Here is a 20,865-nt window from a genome sequence, read left to right as displayed (position 1 = left end):
AGCCCTGCGGTCCTCCCAAAGTGCTAGGATTACAGGCGGGAGCCGCTGTGCCCGGCCGAGGGGTGAGGATTTGCAAACCCCAAATCCCACCTTGGCTGAGTAAGCCAGAGCAGCTCCTCAACTTTCCAGGCCTCTGTCTGTTTGCACATAAGCTGGCGTCAGGCGGAGGGGGCTGGAGGCTATGGCTGGCCCACAGGGGACAGGCAAGATCACAGTGGTTAACCCGCCACCCTTACCGCTGGCCACTCCGACTCCGGATACTTTCCACAGTTTGCCTTTTCATCCTCTAAACAATGTATGTGGCAGACACCATTAGTGTCCCCATTTTGCAGAGGGGGAAACTGAGGTGTAGAGAAGTTAAGTGACCTGTCCAGTGCCACTCAGCTGCCAAGTGGCACCAGTGAGACCTGAACCAGGCCCTCTGGCACTAGAGTCTTGCGCGTGGCCTGTCAGCCCTGGTGACTCTCCCCCAGTGTCTGGCTCACGGTAGACACTCCTTACACTGCTGGCGCTAGGCACAGAGGTGGAATTTCCCATCTCCATTCTGCCCATGTTGTGAGACTGACCATCTGTTCATCGGCTGGAAGGCTGGAAAGAGGGGGTTTCCTCCCTGGGTGAGGGAGAGGCTGGACTGACTCTGAGGTTCAACTAAGGAAGCACTTAAAATCCTCCAGAGACCCAGAGACTGCACTGCCCATGACAAAGGTGACAGGGGTAAGGCGGCCAACCCCAGATGCCAAACACGCAGAGCAGGGAAGTGCGTGGAGCATGCTACCAAGGCATGGAAACACTGACCGACAGAAATACCCACATGGGCCACCATGAGCAGCATCTCTGGAGGAACCCAGGCTCAGGACGGCCCGTCCTCCTCGGGACACAGGAAACAGAACTGAATTATTAGCCATGGGTTCAGACAGTGGCAGATCAATCCCCTTTCCCCCAGCCTCAGTGGGCTCAGAACTCAAAGAACAAAGAGCACTGGTTCCCTCGGGGATGGGCCAGGCCCAATCGGCAGCAGAGGGCACATGGTCAGCCAGACCTCAAAAGCTCCAAGGCCCTTAGGACCACCTGGGGTGCTTCCCAGGGGCCACATCGCACTGTGCTGGCATCACCATCACCCAGTCTCCCAGGTGAGGACACCGAGGCGTCGGGAGATAGAGGATTTCACCTGAAGCCACATAGCAGGTGAGTGCTGGGGCAGGGGTATTGGAGTTTACAGGAGAAGAGCCTGTCTACAAGCCGAGGAGAGAGGCCTCAGAAGGAGCCAGCCCTGCCTATGCCTTGATCTCAGACTTCCAGCCTCCAGGACTGTGAGGAAAGCAATTTCTGTGGTTTACGGCCCCCAGTCTGTGCAACTCTGTTATGGCAGCCCTAGCAGATGAATACAACATCCACATCAGGAAATCCACCTCCATCCAGATCTCAGTTTCCCCATCTGTGCCTGCTGTGAATTCTGGGTCACTTTCAGCAGCCCTGAGGTACATGGCAGACCAGGGGAGAGGTGGGCACAGGGGTGAAGAGAAGGAGGGTGGGCGGGGGCCTTTCATTCACCAGCCGAGACCCAGCGTTGCACCCCAGCCTTGTGCCCCAAGCCAGTCCTCTGGCCTAGGGAGAGAGAACATTAGGAGCGCGCCTTGCTCTTTTGTAAAGCTTGCTTTTTGGCACACAATGGAGGCTGCATTTATCAGCCCAGCAGGGGAGTTAACAAGAAGCCCCAGTGTCAATTACAGCCGCCCCCAGCCCAGCCTGGCTGGGCACAGAGAATCCACAGGAAAAATAATAACGCGCATGGAGTCTTGAGATGAATCATCACGGAGAAAGCAGCTGTGTTGATGAAATTTTAAAGCCAACATGAGAAAGAAAATATGAACAGCAATATAGTAATTGAGTCTGTGAACATGCTGGCACATTGTTAATTAAAGCTATTTTGGAGTTAAACAGAGGCCATGGGGGGAGAGGTGGGACCATGGGGAGTAGGAATCCGGAGAGGCTCCCTACCCTTCCACCCAAACCCCAAAGCCACGTCACCTTATGATATTCCAGAGAAGAGCATTCCTCTCTCCTGCTTTTCAGCGACAGGAAGAGTCCCTGCTTTGCGCAGAGGTGGGGGTTTCTGTACAACTTGATTTCCCTAACAAGATTTAAATGCCAGAATCACAGACTCTCACAAGCCAGAGTCCATGAGGCTGAGGACAGCATCTCATTCAAGGCTGCAATCTCTTTCTTCAAGATTCCCAAACATGGTCACCCAGCCATCTCTTGCTTCTCTCCAAAGATGACACCCTCCCTACCTGCTGAAGCCCTCCCTTGGTTAAGCGGGCCTTCCTCATTCTGAGTAAGAACAGCCTTCCCAAGGCACATCCACCCAGTTCCGCCATGCTGAGCACTGGAGACACGGATGTGACACTCAGATCCTGCAGCCCTGTCCTGGAGAAGGTGACAGTCCAACAGGGGTAGGGGCCACGGTCCACGAGGGTGGGTCTGGACACCCTATCAGCAAAGGTGCACAGCCCGGGGACCGAGAGATCAGAGCAAGCACCAGGCCACCTGTGGGTGGTCAGGGAGGGTGGCAGACAGGAGGCCAGGAGGAAGGAGACTAAGTCAACCCCATCGTCCTGGTGCCTCCCTGAGCATGGGGCCACCAGTCTCCTCATCAGCAGTGCCCTGCCACGAGCTCTTCTCACCTCCCCTATCCTCCAGGGGCCTCTCTGTGCATGTGGGTCCTGCGGGCTGGGCAAGGTGTTGGTCAGGCAGGAACAAGGATGAGACTGGCAGCTCCCTGACGGCAGGCCTCTCCCTGACCAGCCCTGCATCCCCAGAGCCACATACCTAGTAGGTTGTCAGTTACGCACTGAATGAATGAGTGCCCACTTCTCAGATGAGCAAACAGAGGCCTGGGAGAGAGAGTGGCTTAAGGATCCACATAAAGCTGGTGTCATTGAAGCTACCTCAGGAATCCCAATCCAAAGGTGGGCTTGGGACCCACTGCTGCCTAGAGCCGGGGCCCCGCCTTCACCCGGTCTTTCTGTCTCTCTCTCCTGCTTGGCTCAGAGCAGCACTGCCCTCCTCCACGGCCAGCAGGAGCCCTGCCCAAGATCCCGATTCCTCTGGTTCTTCTTCTTTTTCTTTTTTTTTTTTTGAGGTGGAGTCTTGCTGTCACCCAGGCTGGAATGCAGTGGCACAATCTCGGCTCGCTGTAACTCCGCCTCCTGGGTTCAAGCGATTCTCCTGCCTCAGCCTCCCAAGTAGCTGGGATTACAGGCACGTGCCACCATCCCAGGCTAATTTTTGTGTTTTAGTAGAGACAGGCTTCACTGTGCGGCCCAGGCTGGTCTCAAACTCCTGACCTCAAGTGATCCGCCCACCTCAGCCCCACAAAGTGCTGGGATTACAGATGTGAGCCACCGTGCCTGGCCATGGCTCCTCTGGTTCTGCTGATGCCACGGGCTCTGGGGATGCCACCAGCTCCTGGGGCTTTTGTTGTGAGGCTCAGGGCCCTCCACTGCAGCGTGGGAACAGGGGTAGGAGACCACGCAGCACCAGGGCCCGAGGCCCCCCGCAGCACACAGCTGCCCCTTTCAGGGTGCTGGGTGTGCCCTGACACCAACTGCTGGGAGCCCGGGGGCAAGACCTCTGCCTGCTGCAGAGGCCATGCTGAGGAAGAAGGTTGGGATGGGCCCTGAGTGCCCTCCCTCCACACCACACAGAGACACAGGCTCCTTCAGCCACCACTCCAGCAGCACGGCCGCGCTGGGTTTCATCTGGGGAGAAAGCAAATTTCTGCTAAAGAAATGAAACACCTGAACTCCTCTGCACTGGACGATCTCTGAGTTCCGCACCATGGTTTTATATAGCAACAAGCAGGCAAAAGCAGATTTCTGTCCTTAAAACCCTGTCCAACCGCCTGCAGCCAGCAAGCCTGTGTCCAGGCAAGGGCCAGCAGCTCCCCAGCCATCAGGGTCTCATGTCGGTACCCTGCAGGCCAGGCTCAGGGATGAGGATGTGAACAGAGCCCTGCTGCTACCCCGAGGGAGCAGGTCGGAGCAGGCCTGGGAGGGAGGGGGTCCTGGGCAGATCCAGCCCCTCAGTGCTGGGGCTCAAGGCTGAAGCTCTCCACCTGTGCACAGGTAGGCTCAGGGCAAGTAGACATAGCTATGGTGGAGGCCCGAGCTTCGGCCACCCGAGCATGGTCCTGGCCCTCGTTCTGCAGAGCAGAGGCCACCTGCCAGCACCGGGAGGCAGGACTCCCTCGCCTACACACTTCGTGGGATGCTCTCCAAAGCAAAGGTCCCTGAGCCACGACCTTCCCCTGCTGTCACTTCTGCCTGCCGCTCCTGCAGCCCACCCCACACACCCTCCTTAGTAACCGCCACGGCCCCACCAGGCCCACATGGAAGGTTCACGTCTAGGGAGCCCCGCTCCACACACAGGTGAGACCCCAGACCCTCCTGCCCCCACCAGTTCTGTGAAGCCAGCACAGCCTGTGGCCAAAGCCCTTCGCCTTAGAGCACCTGACAGCAAGGCATGAAATGACAAAAGCCAGCCTTGCAATTCAGAGCCTGGCTATGCGCCTGAGCATGTATGGTGGGGGTGGGGGTGGGGGTGGAGGAGAGTTGGGGAGAAGCCAGATGAGGACGTGTAGTCTCCTGAGTCCCACCAGGCCCTGGGAACCTACCCCACATGGCCCGCGCAGGGATGAGGTGTGGGGATGACCTCTGCGGGAGCCGTGCTCCCTGCTGGGGCCGTAAGCCTCCCAGCAGCTGCCCAGTGGGCAGAGAAGGTGCCGTGGAATTCCCGAGCTGGGCAGTCAGCACCAAGCCTGGCTTGGTCACCTAGCAACGGGACCAGGCAGCGGAGCCATCCCTGGGGTTGGTTCCCAGAGAAACACTTTGGGTATCCCAGCCCGGCCGCCCACAGCCCAGTGGGGAGAGCAGGGAGAGGGGGACTGGGATGAAGCCAGGGATGGGCCCGAGGGGTTGAAAGCTGAGCGGCTTGAGGGGTTGCCAAGCCAGCTAGACCCCAACACCCAAGCATGGCTGCCCACAGCCTCCTCTGAGCAGCCCCCATGCCTGCCCCACCTGCAGCAGGGCAAGCCCTTATCCCGGCAGTCACAGGTCCCCTCCACGCTCCAGCCACACTCAAGAGGCAGAGCCCCTCACCCAACACCACCTCCCCCTGCAGCCAACCCCTCCCTGCTGTGCCCCTGCTGCTAGACTCTGCTCAGGGGTAGCAGCCTCATCTGTCTATGGGCAGGGCCAGGCCCAGGAGGGAGCAGGGGACCCCAGCCCAGGGAGGAACAGCCAGTGAATCCAGCATGGCAAAGGCGGGGAGGCTTCTGTGTGAGCCTGCCTATCTCCTGCCTGGATCTGCCTGTCTGCCAGAGGAGTGAAGCAGCCCATTTCTTCACCAGCCAGGTGTTGTCCACCCTCTCAGGCCCCAGGCAGCCCCCGGGGAGTTCACATACTGGGTGGTCAGCCTGGAGGGCTGGAGGGAGGGCAGCCCAGAGGCATGGGAGCCAGGGATAGGTTCCTGACCCCACCTTCCAGGAGGTGACAGGGAGGGCATGGGTCCCAAGGGGAACGGTGCCCCGGGTGAGCTGGAGGGGTGGCCTGGGACACGGTCCTCAGGGCAGCGCCACCCACAGCTGGCCTACCTGTGCGAGGAGCTTGTCACCCTCCAGCAGCCTGACTTTGGTCTCCAGTTGCCTGATGTAGGTGGACGAGGGATCTGGAAAGACATGAGAGGAAGGGGAACATCAGCCTCCAGCAGACTCCACCCCAGTGCACCACCCTGACTGGCCCCACGGCTGGGCTGGAAGGTTTGGTCTGAGGAGTCCCACCCCTCAGCCAGGTGAGACCCCAGCCCTGACTGCCCTCGCCCGCCCTGGGGAAACAGCACAGCCTGCAGCCAAATCACCACCTCATACCCGGCCCTACCATGGAGCATCAGACACCAACACACAACACACACAGGCCAGCCTTGCAGGGTCCACCCGCCACCCTTGCCAGGGGCCTCTCAGCCATTGTCAGAACCTTCAGGACCCATAGAAAGGTGAGGGGGTGGCCTCGCCAGCCTGCCCTGGAGCAATTCCTTCAGCTTCCAAGAGGCTGCAGGCTCAAATGGAGCTCTCATAAGCAGAGCCAGGCCGCAGCCCACCCCAGGGTCAGGGTCGGGGAGCCCCCTCCCCTGCAGTGGGGAAACAGGCTCCTGAACTTGGGGGCTACAGTCAGCATCGGGATCCTTCAGTCCACCTGGCCTGATTGCCCAGGAGCTCCTCACAAGCAAAGTGTACCCGTAGCATGTGCCACAGGTGAGCGGCCACCTTCCCCACAGGACAGTCGGGTGCCCCAAAAAGACACCTCGTGGACCTCTCCTCCCCCGGTCACATGTCCCCAGGTTCTGAACTCAGGCCTATCGAGGCCCATCCGTGCAGACCACGGCTGCAGGGTGAAAATCACCACCCTCACCACACTGACCCTGCTTTCTATCACCCAGGAAAACTGGAAAAAATCCTGTGCCCACGCCCAGCCATCCCATACCCCTGGTCCTGCCTCCCCACCAGGCTGGGAGTCGGCTCAGCCACCAGGATGCCCAGGGCAAACCCTCAGGGAAGAGGGCTGGGGGAAGGGAGGGGAGGCAGGATCGGGACCCAGAACATGGGGGGCCGGGGGACCACCCAGCAATAGCAGGTTTGGGAGGCAGAGGCAAGTGGGCAGCAAGGCCTGTCCCAAGCACCCCTGTGAGTAATGAAGCCACCTGGTAAGGGATGGGCTATTAACACCTCTCACCAGAGAGCACCTGGCCCAGATGCAAGTCCAGACCCCATCTACCCCAACGGCTGTCCACCCACTGGCCCACCCCACAACAGAACACAGGCTCTTCCCAGGTTCATGCCGCTGACCCTCAATCGCAGAAGCAGAGACATCAGCCCCTTTGACCACACACAGCCAGCCCTCTCCCCCATGACCTCAGGGCCAGGGATGGACTCTGCAGGCTGTTAGCATGCCTGGGCGGGCAAGGGCTTGGGTGCTGCCGGGGACAAGCCAGGACCACTGTGCCAACCACAGGACCAACGAAACGTCTGTCTGCCCCAGCATGCCAATAACAGGATGCTCGGGAGCCCCCTACTCAGCCCTGGACCGGGCCCAGAGCCTAGCAGAGCCACTGGCCCAGCCACGGGCAGGAGCAGGTACTGGAGCCCTGGCCAGCCGCACTCACTGCTGGGGAACAGCGAGAACCAGCCTCCCCTCCTCCTCCAGCCCAGTCACCTCCCAGGAATGTGGGGCCTTCTAGGAGGCGAGAAGGGCAGGGCGGCTCCCCAGCCAGGCCCAGCCTCCCCACCCTGCCAGGCAGGCCACTCCCCCTCAGGTGACCTCAGGGCCTCACACCTCACCAGCCCTGGTCCTGCCCTCCCTGGCCTCAGTTTACTCATCATTCTATCAACCCTGACGAGCAGTTCCCATCCCCACCCCAAGCAAAGAGGTGTGATGGGAAGACGCCTCGTGTGCTGGTCCCTCTGAGCACGGGAGACGGGCTCCCCAAACCTTCATGTCCTGTCCCCCACTCACGGGAGGGCTCCCTGGAACAGCAGCTGAGAAGCAGTGACCAAGGAAATGGCAGCGACACCTCCAGCTCCCTCACCTGCCAGAGCTAGGAACAGAACGCTCAGTGACTGCAGACCCATGTGTGGTCTCCCCTGGGTGGAGTCGGGGGGGGGTACCCACGTGCCATGTGGGACACATGGTACCCGCTGCATCTGGTGCCTTGCAAAGGACAAGAGGCCTCCGTTCTCATTTTCAGATGCAGAGGCCACAGGGAACAAAGTGTCCCCACCACCAGCAGTGAGCCTTCCAGCCCCTCCCCACCACCCACGCCTACCCCACGGGTCAGGCTCTAGCCCCTTTGACCACACACAGCGTGTTTCTGGCTGCCCCGGGCAGAGCTGACAGCCCCAGCCTTGGAGAGAAGCTGGCAGAGACTCAGAAAGAAGACGCTGTTCCAGTCACGCCGCTGTCCTCAAGGCTCTCTGCAGCCAGTCCTCAGGCACGGGCACAGACGCAGGGCCGCTGCCCGCCACAGCACCCCATGGGAGGAGGAGGACCCAGCCACTGTGTGTGACCAACAGCCCAAGATGGGCACTAACGTGTTCTCTGAGCTTCACTGCCCCAGACCCATACAGGAGGTGGGTACACTTTCAGCCCACCTGCCCCGCTCTTCCGGTTCCCACAGGGTGAGCAAGGGCTCCCAGCGCTTGCCTCTCGGTTCACCCACAATCAGAGGAGGAGGCTGAAACCCGGGTCCACAGCTGTCCCATCAGACTGCGCACCCTCGCTGGGTGCCCCTGCTCCTGTCTGAGCAGTCCGCCCCCTCAGACACAACCGGGGTACCTCCCAGGAAGGGTTAAAGACACTGATCAGGCTAGCACGTGGCATCAGGAGAAGGGACGCTGACAGGCCATCCCACAGTCACAGCAATGCCCCACAGGCCTATAGCCAGCACCTCACCTCAGGGCCCACAGGCCACCATCCTCCCCATTAGGGCCACCTGTAGGCACAGACAGGAGGCCACACCCATAGCCCCAGACCAAGGAGCTGCCCCTGACAAACCCATCTGTTCAGGTTCACCCCAAACCCCAAGCAGCTACGCAGAACAAAACACACTGCAGACTATCAGCATTTGTTGGGTTTTTCTTTAAATTTCAAAATAACAATCTAACAGCCTTAAAAATATTTTAGACCATCAAGTAATTCCAACGGAATCTATTCTAAAGAATTAATTCTAGGCTGGGCATGGTGGCTCACACCTGTAATCCCAGCACCTTGGCAGGCTCAGGTGCGCAGATCACCTAAGGTCAGGAGTTCGAGACCAGCCTGGCCAACATGGTGAAACCCCATCTCTACTAAAAATGTAAAATTAGCTGAGCATGGTGGCAGGCACCTGTAAGCCCATCTATTTAGGAGGCTGAAGCAGGAGAATTGTTTGAACCTGGGAGGCGGAGTTTGCAGTGAGCCAAGACCCCGCCATTGCACCCCAGCTTGGGCGACAGATCGAGACTCCATCTCAAAAAAAAAAAAAAAAAAAGAATTAATTCTAATGATGAAGAAAGCAGACTGTTAGCATGGCCAAAACTGGAAATAACTATTTGTCCAACTACAGCTGAGGGCTCCGCCCTATCATCATTAAAATGTTTAGAAAGAGTCTCTCTCCTAAACAATATGGAGAACACTTAAAATGCCAGCAGAAAGAACTGGACACAGAATGACACGTGCAACGTCTGGGACGATTAAAAATACCGACGCACTGACACGAATTCAGGAAGAAAGTCCACAGGAATGCTGACTGTGGGTGGCCCAGATGAGGGAACCAGTGGGTTTTTATTTGTTCACATCATTTCTCATTAATTTTCAAATAACGTACTTCTAATCTAGTTCTGAAATCCACCTTTCAGAAAAAAAGGATGCGGGGGGCGCAGTGGCTCACGCCTGTAATCTCAGCACTTTGGGAGGCCAAGGCGGGCAGATCACCTAAGGTCAGGCGTTCAAACCAGCCTGGCCAACATGGTGAAACCCTGTCTCTACTAAAAATATAAAAATCATCCAGGTGTGGTAATGGGCACCTGTGATCCCAGCTACTCGGGAGGCTGAGGCAGGAGAATTGCTTGAACCCAGGAGGTGGAGGTTGCAGTGAGCTGAGATCGCACCACTGTACTCTAGCCTGCGAAACAGAGCAAGACTCTGTCCAAAAAAAAAAAGGACAACGGATTAAACTCTTGCACCTTCACATTACATGCATGGCCACCCACTGAAGCAACTGACGCTTTAAACCCACCACCCCGACCCTCTCCCCGCACTCAGCTCCCTAGGCTGGCTCTCCAGGCTGCCAGGAGCCAGCAAACCAGCATCAGTCACCCCTGGGTCAGGAGTAGGCACCCTACAGACAGGAAGAACAAGAGTGATCAGGACCCTCCCAGGCGAGGGCTGGAGGGCAGGAGACCCCCGGAAGGGCCAGCTCCCGGGAGGACCATCCTTCCCAGCAGCCTCAAAATTCTTGATCCCGCTGGGCGCCTGCAAGCCCCAACCTCTAGGAGATGAGCGTGTAATTAAATTAATCCCAGGGTTTACAGTAATGAGTGCTGGAGCCACAGGGGAGGGGACTTCATTTCCCAGCTTGGCTGCCTGCAGGCAAAATGAGGGAGGTGACCCTGGGCTGTCCTGGCCAAGGGGTCCCCTAACCCATCTGGGGGCTATTGAACCAATTCTGGGGGATTCCTGATCCAACTGCCAACCAGGAAGGAGGGTGTCTCCCTACAATGTTGTTGTGTCCAGGAGCCAGACCTGAGCCCTCACCCCGCCCTCTCCATGGATCCCTTGCTCCCATGAGGAGGGGGAGGGGGAAGCCGTGCAGCACAGAGGTGGGAGTCATAGCCTGCAGGTCGGCCAAGCCCTCCCCACCCTGCGCTGGGTCCTGCCACTGGGTCCAAGGCTAACTGGCCTTCTGGGAAGCTGTGAGGCAGGGGGTAGGTAGTATTGCCCCTCCTGGCCTGGTTTTCACCCTAGCAAGATGATGTCACTTCACCTTCCCTCCAGACTTTGCTGCGTCCAGACAGTAAGAACTAGGAGTCAGGAGCCACATCCCATCACCTCCGCAACCTTCCTTTCCTCGCTCAGCACTTGGCACACAGTCAGCCCCCAGAAAAAATCTGCAGCCCTAACAGGAACTCACCCTGCTGGGTGGGTCAGATCAGTCCCTGGAGGGACCTGTTCTTAGCTGCCTCCCCGGCCCCATCCCACCAGCGCCCACCAGCTCCCACCAGCAGGAGTAGCTGCGTGTGATGAGCTCCTCAGGAGGGCACAGCCATGCATGTGACACAGCACTGAACACCCCAAGCCGGGGAACCCCAGACAAGGAGCTGCTGAGGCCGCCGGGGGCAGAGCGTCTGGGGCTCTGGGCACGCGCTCCTTGCATCTGACTGCAGCGCCTGACGCTCCTGTCTCACACACGCCTCCCCATGATCTTATATCTCAGGTTGGGTGCAGACTCAAGATGAGGAATCAACTTCACATGGCTTATGTGGGAGGCAACCCCAGGAAGCCCAGGTAGAGGGGTGAAGAAGGGAGGCAGGGAAGGAAAGAAGCCAGTGGAAGGGGATTCCATCCTGCCGGTGAGCTCTAGGGCTCAGAGTCACCCCACCTGTCCAACGGCTCGCTGGGGGGTATTAGTACCCTGGCACTGCCCAAGGGGAAAATGGACAGCAAGGGCTCCCGGGCAGAGCTGCAGGTGCTGGCAGGCGATACAGCCATGGGCTCAAAGCAGGAAGTGCTTCAGGGATCAGGGCTGGGCATCAGCAGTGTCTGCGGCCACTCAGGAGAAAATATGGTTTATCCTCTCTCCATAGGAGAAAGTGGGGGCTGGGGTTGAGGGAGCTGCAGTGACACACAGGGACACATGGTGACACGTGGTGACACACAGAGCCTGACTCTCCAACTGCTGCGCACCCTCCCCAGGTCCCCACCTGCCCTGCCTCCCTTCCAGCCCCTCCCCCTGCACAAGGCCCTACAGCATGGCTTCCCAGCCCTGGTCACTTTCTGCAAGGTCTGGATACAGGCAGACTTGTGGCAGGTCATGAGCAGGAGACCGGGCCACTCTGAGCTGCAGGCCTCCATCGGGGCTCATGCCCAGCAGCTCCATGGGGCCTACACAAGACGGGTGACATTTCTGCTATGTGGCGCAGCCGCTGGGCTGATTAAATCCCCTTCTCCTTCCACTTCATCAACAGGGGTCAGCTGCAGCCTCAGGGCTGGTGGCTCCATGGGGTGGAAGGGCCTCATTAAACAAACGTCCTCCCACAAAGTGCAGAAACAAGGTGCAAAGGTGCACCAAGTAATGCAGGCAGGGCAGGGCCAGGGAGAACCGGGCTCCAGGTCTTAAGCCAATGCTCTTGGTACCATCAACTGTGGGGAGCTCCAAGCACCAGGGACGCGGACGGAGATGCAGACTCCAGGAAAACACATCCATGACCACACGCATCTACTGAGCAGCAAGAGTGTGCCTTATACCCATTAGTGCCCGGTATTGCTCACTGTGAGGCAGGTGACCAGGCCCCAGTTTACAGATGAAGAAACCAAGGGTCAGGGAGGCAACGTGGCAGCCACAGACCCAGGGAGTGGCAGCCCAGAGGCTCCGGGTAGCAGCTGGCCTCCTCTTCCAAGGCAGTCCTCCCCAACCTCCGGCTCAGCACCACCCATGCTGGGCTGGAGGCAACAGAAAGGCCACACTGGCCACTCGTCCTGCAGCACCCTCTCCCACCCACAGGCACTAGCCCTCGGCCACTGCTTCATCCCGAGGTAGCCACTGACCGCGTGCCAGGCCCAGCAGGTCCCACAGCCGCAGGTTCCCGGCCGCCCTGCACCTCTGATGCATGAGCACTCCTGGGTTTCTCCCCGCAAGGCTTGGGGCGCTCTGCTCGTGTTGGTTCACCAAAGAGCTTTGTGAGCTGAGCCAGCAGAACCTGGGATGGCCCCATCTTCTCGAGGGACTTGGGAGATACTGAAACCCCAGGCCTGCCTGCTCCCTGGATCCCAGCATTCCAAAGCATTGCCAAAGGAAGGGAATTCTTGTAGAGCAGAGAGAATCCTCTCATCTGAGACCAAAAGGAGTTATCGATTTCATGACAGTCCAGGCTACCAGTGGGGTGGTGAGTTCCACATCACAGGGGGAGAGAAAGCAGGGGCCAAATAGTTTCTGTTGGAGCAGAAGCCTCCGGAACAATGAAGGTGCCCAGTTTGGCACAGGAAGCTGCTTACCTACCCCAGTGCCAGAAGTCCCCACGGGAACTGGTCAAGCAGAACAAAGAAAAAAAGGAATTCTCAGAGTGGGTGAGTCTGCCCAAGGTCACAAAGCCAGAGGCCCACAGGACCAGCAGGGGTGGGGGGTGGAGTGGGGCCGTGTATTATTGGTCAAGGCACATCCCTTCCTCTGAGGGACCCTCGGCCTAATGAAGGAGCTGCAAGAATAACCACATCTACTACAAGGCAAAGAGTGGAGTAAGGAGGTGCAGCCCAGAGGAGAGGGGCAGAGAGCAGGGGTGTGCTGACCTGGAGAAATCAGGGTGTCCTTCCTGAAGGAGGTGACACTCAAGGTGAGGACTGAAGAGCAAGCAGGACTCTGACAGACAATTGTGAGGATGGGGGAAACGAAAGGCACATCTGAGCTGAGGGCACAGCCTGAGCAGAGGCAGGAAGGTGGAGCCACGACAGGTCCAGGTGCACCCGTGCTGCACCCCTGAGCCTCAGTGGCTGTGCCAATCACAGCTGATATCAACTCATGGAAGGCATCAGAGCTCTGGGAGGGGCAGGCTGAATGTGAAACGGGCATTATTTATGGATGAAGGCAAGAGGGCTGGCAAGGGGCATCGGGTTCCTGTGAGGATACCTTTTGGTGGTGGCTGGGTGGAGCCAGGCGAGCCTCAGTGCCCAGAGCCCACAAATGGGCATGCAGGGTGTTGCAGGTGGAGGCAGCTGGCTGCAAGCTCAGCGATGCCTTCCAGTGCCCCAGGCATGGGAAAGAGTTCTCCCATTCACATGGGGCATAAAGAAGAGAACCATCTTCCCCATTCGCACCCATGCATTTTGCTGAGTATCCACCATATGCCAGCAAACACTGAGTATGCACAACCTCATCACACCAAGCTGATGAGGGACATCCTGCTACTGCCACTGCTGTGTCACTGACAAGGTGCCTGAGACTCAGCGATGTCAGGCAGCAAGGCCAGGGCCACCTAGTGGGAACCTTGCAGGGCTGGGATTTGAAGCTGGGTCTGTCTACAGCCAAGGCTCTTTCCATCTCACTCGCAGCGTCCACAGCAGCCCTGGGATTCCGGTGCACTGGCCCTGGGCCTCCCAAGCTATCACCACCATGGTTATCAGGGCTGCTCCTGCTAAGCTTTGCCTGGCAAGGAGGCACAGCAACTTTCACCTACTCCCCCCACAAAGAGGTCGAGGTTCTGAGGGGCTTCATAACCACTCAGTCACAGAACTTACAAAAACAGAGCTGGCCGGGCACAGTGGCTCATGCCTGTAATCCCAGCACTTTGGGAGGCCGAGGCAGAAGGATCACCTGAGGTCGGGAGTTCAAGACCAGCCTGACCAACATGGAGAAACCCCATCTCTACTAAAAATACAAAATTAGCCGGGTATAGTGGCACATCCCTGTAATCCCAGCTACTCGGGAGGCTGAGGCAGGAGAATCGCTTGAACCCAGGAGGTGGAGGTTGTAGTGAGCCGAGATCACGCACGCCCTTGCACTCCAGCCTGGGCAACAAAAGTGAAATTCCATCTCAAAAACAAACAAACAAACAAACAAACAAAATCCAGGACTAAAATATGAAGGATGTAAGGGTGTGTGTGTGTGTGTGTGTGTGTATGTGTGTGCGCTCCCACACCAAGGTCTCTTCCAGACAACCCACCAAGGCAGGGGATAGGTTTTGGGAGACTGCCTGACTCCCCTCCTCTCCCAGAGCAGAAATTCTCTTCACGACATAAGGTGGCTTTTAGGTCCCAGGTTCCAGGAAACGTCACTCTGAACTCCATTACCCTTGACCCATCTCTCCCCCGCAACCACCCCTCCAAGGGCACCAGATAAGCCCCCAGCCCCAGATGTGAAAAGACTTGATGTGAGTGAGGTTTTCAGTGTGAGCCAAAGACCCCACAGCTTCTGAGGCTCGCCAGGTCACACGTGGCCCACAGGCTGGCACCAGCCCCTCCTGAGATCCACCTCCACACCTGGAGACGCAGGGTCATGGGAACCTAAAGTCCCAGCTCGCAGATGTGTGCAAAAACAGAGCTGCCATGACCGGAGCCCCACCCTGTCCACCTCACACTCCCACAGCCAGATTAGAAACCACACCTGCCGAGGACACCCTTCCCAGTGTCTACGGGGGAAAAAGTAGCTGGAGAAGCAGAAAACAGACGGCTGCCCTAATGAGAATGAAATCTCTTGGTGCTGGCCGGTCAGCCTTCCCTGATGAGTGCACGTCTGTCCTCTCAGTGCCATCTGTCCCCTCGTGGGCTGCTCTGCTCTGGCTGGGGACTCCCACACATCAACTGCCTGCCTCTCCCTAGCTTCAGGGGCCACTGGGCACCCAGTATTTAATTCCAGGAAAAGCCACAAGGCTTCCCAAGGGCACTGAAATCTGGAGGGAGCTGCTGAATGGGAAGGCCGGCTCCGACTCCCCTCATCTAGAACATGCCCTACTTTGGATCTGCCTGGGAGTCCCCAGTGTTCTCCATCCACTGCTGGGGAAGCCTGACAAGCCAAATGAAAACAGTGTAATTGCTTCAACTATGGGAACAAGGAGACAAGAATTCCTTCCCTGTGCCTTCAACGTCTGCGTGCATCTGGGAATCAACCTGTGCGTGTCCTGGGGATAGCCCAGGTGTCGGCACTGTTAATGCCCATCACACCCCCCAACCAACCCCAATTTCACTGTTAAGGTTGGGAATCGGTGATAGATCTGGACTGCGTGCAGAGATCAGTGAGTCCTGACTGGGAGAGACATCTCACCACACAGCGGCCACATCACATTCAGCCTGCGGCTCCCAGCACCAGACTGAAAGGTACACCTTCCTGGCCCCCTGGGGAGCTTTTAAAATCTGATCTCTTCCCCTGAAACTAACTGAACTGGACTCTCTAGAGGAGGGACCTGGGCATCACTCTGCATTTTAAACAGCCTGTGGGTGATTCTAACACGCAGCTCTGTGGTCACTGTTACAGTCGTTTAGCTCCTGGCCTCCAACTCCGAGGGACCCTGCACACTCCTGCCCCTCACTATTCATTAGTGGAGCTGAGCTCCGAGCAAATGCAACAAAAGCTAGAGGGATTATGATGCAACTAATCGCGCAGGACCGAAGTCTGCAGGGAGGGGAGAATAAACAGTCTTTACCAAGCCCCAGAACGCAGGAGCCAAGCCTCTCAGTAACTTAAAGGGGAGACCTTTGCTGGCTTCAGGAGAAAGTGCATGGGGGTTGCTTTTATCACTACTTGTCAACCAAATCTCCACCAAGTGCCAGGCTCTATAGGAGGAGCTGGGGGTGGGGGGGGGGCAGAATGACACCCTTTACCTACAGTTCTGCCCCAGAACCCCCTTTCAGCAGAGTTGGTAAGAACAGTGGGGAGGCATGGAAGAGGTGGGACATCTCAGCCACGCGCAGAGATGGGAGATGCAGCAGGTGGAGGCAGCAGAGGAAACAGGGAAATCCAGGCGTAGCTGGGTCACCACAGCCAGCACTGGGAGAGCGGCCAGGGGGAAGGAACTTCATCTGCAGCGAGCAGCAGCAGTGGGAATCCAAGGCCCTGCAGCGAGAGAAGGAGGGGGCTCTGGGCGGTTCCATCTGGCAGCAGCAACACATCTGGACTGACTTGCACTGAGGCAATGAAAACAAGAATCAATCCTCACCAGCCAGGTGGCAGGATTCCTAGGGCATGAGAGTTCAGAGAAGACAGCCCTATGTGCACCAGACTCTACGGGGAAGATAACACAGCCACGTGGAAGGGCAAGGTAGAGCCCAGAAAAGACCCACACCCTGGTGTGTGGCCAGGGTGATGGCAGGGAAAGAACAGAGTGCTTCGTGAATGGGGCTGCAGCCACAACCAGCTGTCTACTCAAAAAACAGTAAAACTCCATCTCAGCCTCACACCACATACAGAAAGCCGTTCCAGGTAGGTCAGAGAGTTGTATGTGAAAAACTATTTTGAACAGGCACAGTGGCTCAGGCCTGTAATCCCAGCACTTCGGGAGGCCAATGTGGGAGGATCGCTTGAGCCCAAGAGTTCAAGACCAGCCTCAGCAATATAGCGAGACCTCATTGCAATTGTTTTTTTTTTTTTTTATTTTAAACTTGGGCTCTTCTGAGGTCAGGGATGGTGGTACATGCTTGCAGTCTCAGCTACTCAGGAGGCTGAGATGGGAAGATCACTTGAAGCTAGGAGTTCTAAGCTGTGGTGTGCGGTGATCACGCCTGTGAATAGCCACTGCACCTCAGCCTGGGCGACGTTAGCAAGCTCCCAACTCTAAAAATGAAAAATAATAAAATAATAAAAATGGCAAACTTTTCTTATACTACAGGAAAGATGTGAGACACCAAGGATCACATGTCGTATGTTTCTATTTATATGAAATGCCCAGAATAGGTGGATTCACAAGGGAAAAAGTGGATGAGTGGTTTCCAGGGGCTGGTACAGGCAAGGAGGGGACAAGGGGTGACTAGTAATGGAAACGGGGTTCCTTTCTGTGGTGACTAAAATGATCTGGAATTAGAGTGGTGATGAGTGTGTGACTCTGTGACTATACTGAAAACCACTGGATTGGTCAGGCGCAGTGGCTCATGCCTGTAATCCCAGCACTTTGGGAGGCCGAGGCAGGCGGATCTGAGGTCAGGAGTTCGAGACCAGACTGGCCAATATGGCAAAACCCTGTCTCTACTACAAATACAAAAATTAGCCAGGCATGGTGGCTTGCGCCTGTAGTCCCAGCTACCTGGGAGGCTGAAGCAGGAGAATTGCTTGAACTCAGGAGGCAGAGGTTGCAGTGAGCTGAGATCACGCCATTGCACTCCAGCCTGGGTGACAGAGCAAGACTCTGTTTCCAAAAAAAAAAAAAAAAAAGAAAGAAAAACCACGGGACTGCATACTTTCATATATATATGTGTGTGTCTATGTATATACACACACCGAAGTCTGCAGGGAAGGGAGAATAAACAATCTTTACCAAGCCCCAGAACGCAGGAGCCAAGCCTCTCAGTAACTTAAAGGGGAGACCTTTGCTGGCTTCAGGAGAAAGTGCATGGGGGTTGCTTTCATCACTACTTGTCAACCAAATCTCCACCAAGTGCCAGGCTCTGTAGGAGGAGCTGGGGGCCAGGATGACGCCCTCCACCCACAGTTCCGCCCCAGAACCCCTTTTCAGCAGAGTTGGTAAGAACAGTGGGGAGGCATGGAAGGGGTGGGACATCTCAGCCACGTGCAGAGATGGAAAGTGCAACAGGTGTATACACACACATATACATGTAACACGTTTAGTTTGTGAATTCTATCTCCATAAAGCTATTATTTTAAAACACAGAGAATGTATAAAAATAAAAACTTGAGCTTTCAAGTAGAAAAGGATTTCTTTTTTTTTTTTTTTTTTTTGAGACGGAGTTTTGCTCTTGTTACCCAGGCTGGAGTGCAATGGCGCGATCTCGGCTCACCGCAACCTCCACCTCCTGGGTTCAGGCAATTCTTCTGCCTCAGCCTCCTGAGCAGCTGGGATTACAGGCATGCGCCAGCATGCCCAGCTAATTTTTTGTATTTTTAATAGAGACGGGGTTTCACCATGTTGACCAGAATGGTCTCGATCTCTTGACCTCGTGATCCACCCGCCTCGGCCTCCCAAAGTGCTGGGATTACAGGCGTGAGCCACAGCGCCCGGCAGAAAAGGATTTCTTAATCAAGGAACCAAAAGAGCAAACCATGAACAGAAAGAATGTCAAACCCAACTATGTGAGTATCACAAACCCTGCCAGACAGCAGATAGGTGGCAGAGTTGGGTGGCAGGCTGCCACCTGGGAGAAGCTATGAGTCAGTCCCCTCCAAGACAAAGGATTAGACACGGAATCCCTAACATCAATAAGGAAATCCATGAGAAGGGGCGGAGGTCTAGGAAGAGGTGAGCCACAAAAGATGAAGCCTGGGTGGCCAGGAAGTGTGAGGAGACGCCCAGCCACAAGTGTAATCAAGGAAACAGCAGTTCCAACAATGAGGCCACTGGATTGGCAGAGAGTAAAAAGTGGTCATGCTGTGTCACGGCGCACACGTGAGAAGGGCCGCACGGGGGACGCTGATCATCGGCGCAGTGGAAACCGCAGCCTGGCGTGGTTTCCTACAGCTGAAGGTGCTCACACCCTTGAGAAAGTCCAGCACAAGTGCCCAACGAGACAGGCACAAGACCATGTCTGCCAACACCAGCCGTACTAGTGAAAAACTGTAAACCACCCAAATGTCCTCCCCAGGAGACCAGATAAACTGTGGTTTGACCCAACAATGAAATACTGTAGCAAGATAAACATGAGCAAACTAGAGCCAGGCAGACAGGCACACCCCTGTGGTCTTAGCTACTCGGGAGGCTGAGGCGGGAGGCATGCTGGAGCCCAGGACTTTGAGTCCAGCCTGAGCAATCTAAAAAGACCATCTCTAAAAAGTAAAAGCAAAAAAACAAAACGAAAACAAAACAAAAAGATGAACCAAATACAGTCACACCTATCCACAGGAATACATCTCAAAAACATTGAGGATGGGGAGCAAGTCACCAAGGGACATGCAGTGCGATGCCATTTCTATAAAGTCTGAAAACCTGCAAAGCATCCTCACATTGTTAGAGGCTTGCCAGGCAGGAGAAATTTTTAAAAACTGCACGAGAATGCTGAGCTCCAGCTTCTGGGCCGCAGCACTCTCTGGGAAAAGTGGGGGAGGGAGGAGGATGACACATGGGGTGCCTCCGCTCCACCTGCCAAGCTTGATTTCTTAAAAGGCAAAGATCTGAAGCTAAAATGCTTTATTGCTGACAATGTGATAAAGGCGGGCTGTGGAGTAATCTTGGTCTCATTATTCTCCGAGCTTATTGCTTTTTATGTATTTCTTAATAAGAAGCAAGTTAAAGGAAGAAAGTCTGGGCGGCACAACAGCCATTCTAGAAAAGATGCTGGAAACTCCTGATGTCCTACTGTCCCCTCCCCAGGTCCCCATTCCCGGGCTGCATATGGAAACCCTGCAAACATCCCCAACAGTGACCTCCCAGCCGTTGAGAGCCCCGGGGAGATGAGGGGTTCACAGGGTCTGGCTGGAAAGCAGGAAGTCGCCTAGCGGTAGGAAGCCACCTACCAGCACACAGCGGCCAGAGTAGGCCCCCCTCTTTGCCCCAACCTGCTCTGTGACCTCGGACAAGCCCCTTCCCTTTCCCAGGCCCCAGAGAAATGAGGGCAGGAGGCCCAGACAACTCAGGACTCAGAAGGCAGGACAGGAACGAGACTGCGTCTCCCACTAGACAGCGTCCCCAAAATTAGGCAGAGCACTGTGGACACGCCCGGTTAGAAGCGAGATAGACTCAGTTTGAGGACAGCAAATTGAGCTTCCCGTGTTTCACATAAAACTAACAGCAGGGTGATTGTTGACCAAAATGATCATCAACAAGCCTGGCTTAATGGTGCCATCCTCCCAGAGGTCCTGGGGAGGACGCATTCTTCCAGCCGTGGAGAAGGACCAGCTCCTTTCATGCACAGGGCATGTTGCAAGAGGAGATAATTGGTGCTGAGCAATGCAAACAACACAAGCTGTGGGCCGCTGCGACTTCTGTTCAGAAGAGGCAGTGTAGCATTGTGGAAGAAACTGGGTCAGGAGTCCCAGCCCTGGCAGCACCCTCCATGCCACACTGGGCCTCAGCTTCCCCAAATGACAACACAAGGGCTTTGTTCTGGATAAAGTTCTCAGCCTGGGCTTGTGAACCACAGTCGGCAGAATAGCCACCCCTCAAACATGTCCCAACCCTAATTCCCAGGATCTGTGAATGGTACCTGACCTGGCAAAAAGGACTTTGCAGATGAGATTAAGGTTATGGGAACTCAAAATGAGGAGAGCAGTCTGGATTATCCAGGTGGGCCCAGTCTAACTGCATGAATGTTTAAAAACAGAGAGCCTTTCCCCACTGAGCTCAGAGGGAAATGTGGCCATGGTGGGATAGCCAGTGTGCAGATGAGCAGGTGAATGAGCAGATGAATGAGCAGGTGAGTGAGCAGGTGAGTGTGCAGGTGAGCAGGTGAATGAGCAGGTGAGTGT

The 20,865-nt window shown here is 56.2% G+C and overlaps 1 protein-coding gene across 4 annotated transcripts in view; it reads right to left on the bottom strand.

Annotated features, from left to right (window-relative positions):
- The window catches only part of CCDC85C (coiled-coil domain containing 85C), an 85,752-nt gene that overhangs the window by 14,781 nt on the left and 50,106 nt on the right, over nt 1-20,865 (bottom strand). For all 4 annotated transcript variants that reach the window (XM_032287456.1, XM_032287455.1, XM_032287454.1 and 1 more), the window contains exon 2: nt 5,654-5,727. In XM_032287456.1, the coding sequence (XP_032143347.1) occupies nt 5,654-5,727 (74 nt within the window). The remainder of the gene's footprint in view (nt 1-5,653; nt 5,728-20,865) is intronic.

The sequence above is a fragment of the Sapajus apella genome, unplaced genomic scaffold, assembly GCF_009761245.1.
Source record: "Sapajus apella isolate SASKATOON/1434 unplaced genomic scaffold, GSC_monkey_1.0 scaffold20, whole genome shotgun sequence".
NCBI classification, from domain to species: Eukaryota; Metazoa; Chordata; class Mammalia; order Primates; family Cebidae; genus Sapajus; species Sapajus apella.
Note: the sequence above shows the minus strand (reverse complement) of the source record. Positions and strands in the feature narration are given on the sequence as shown.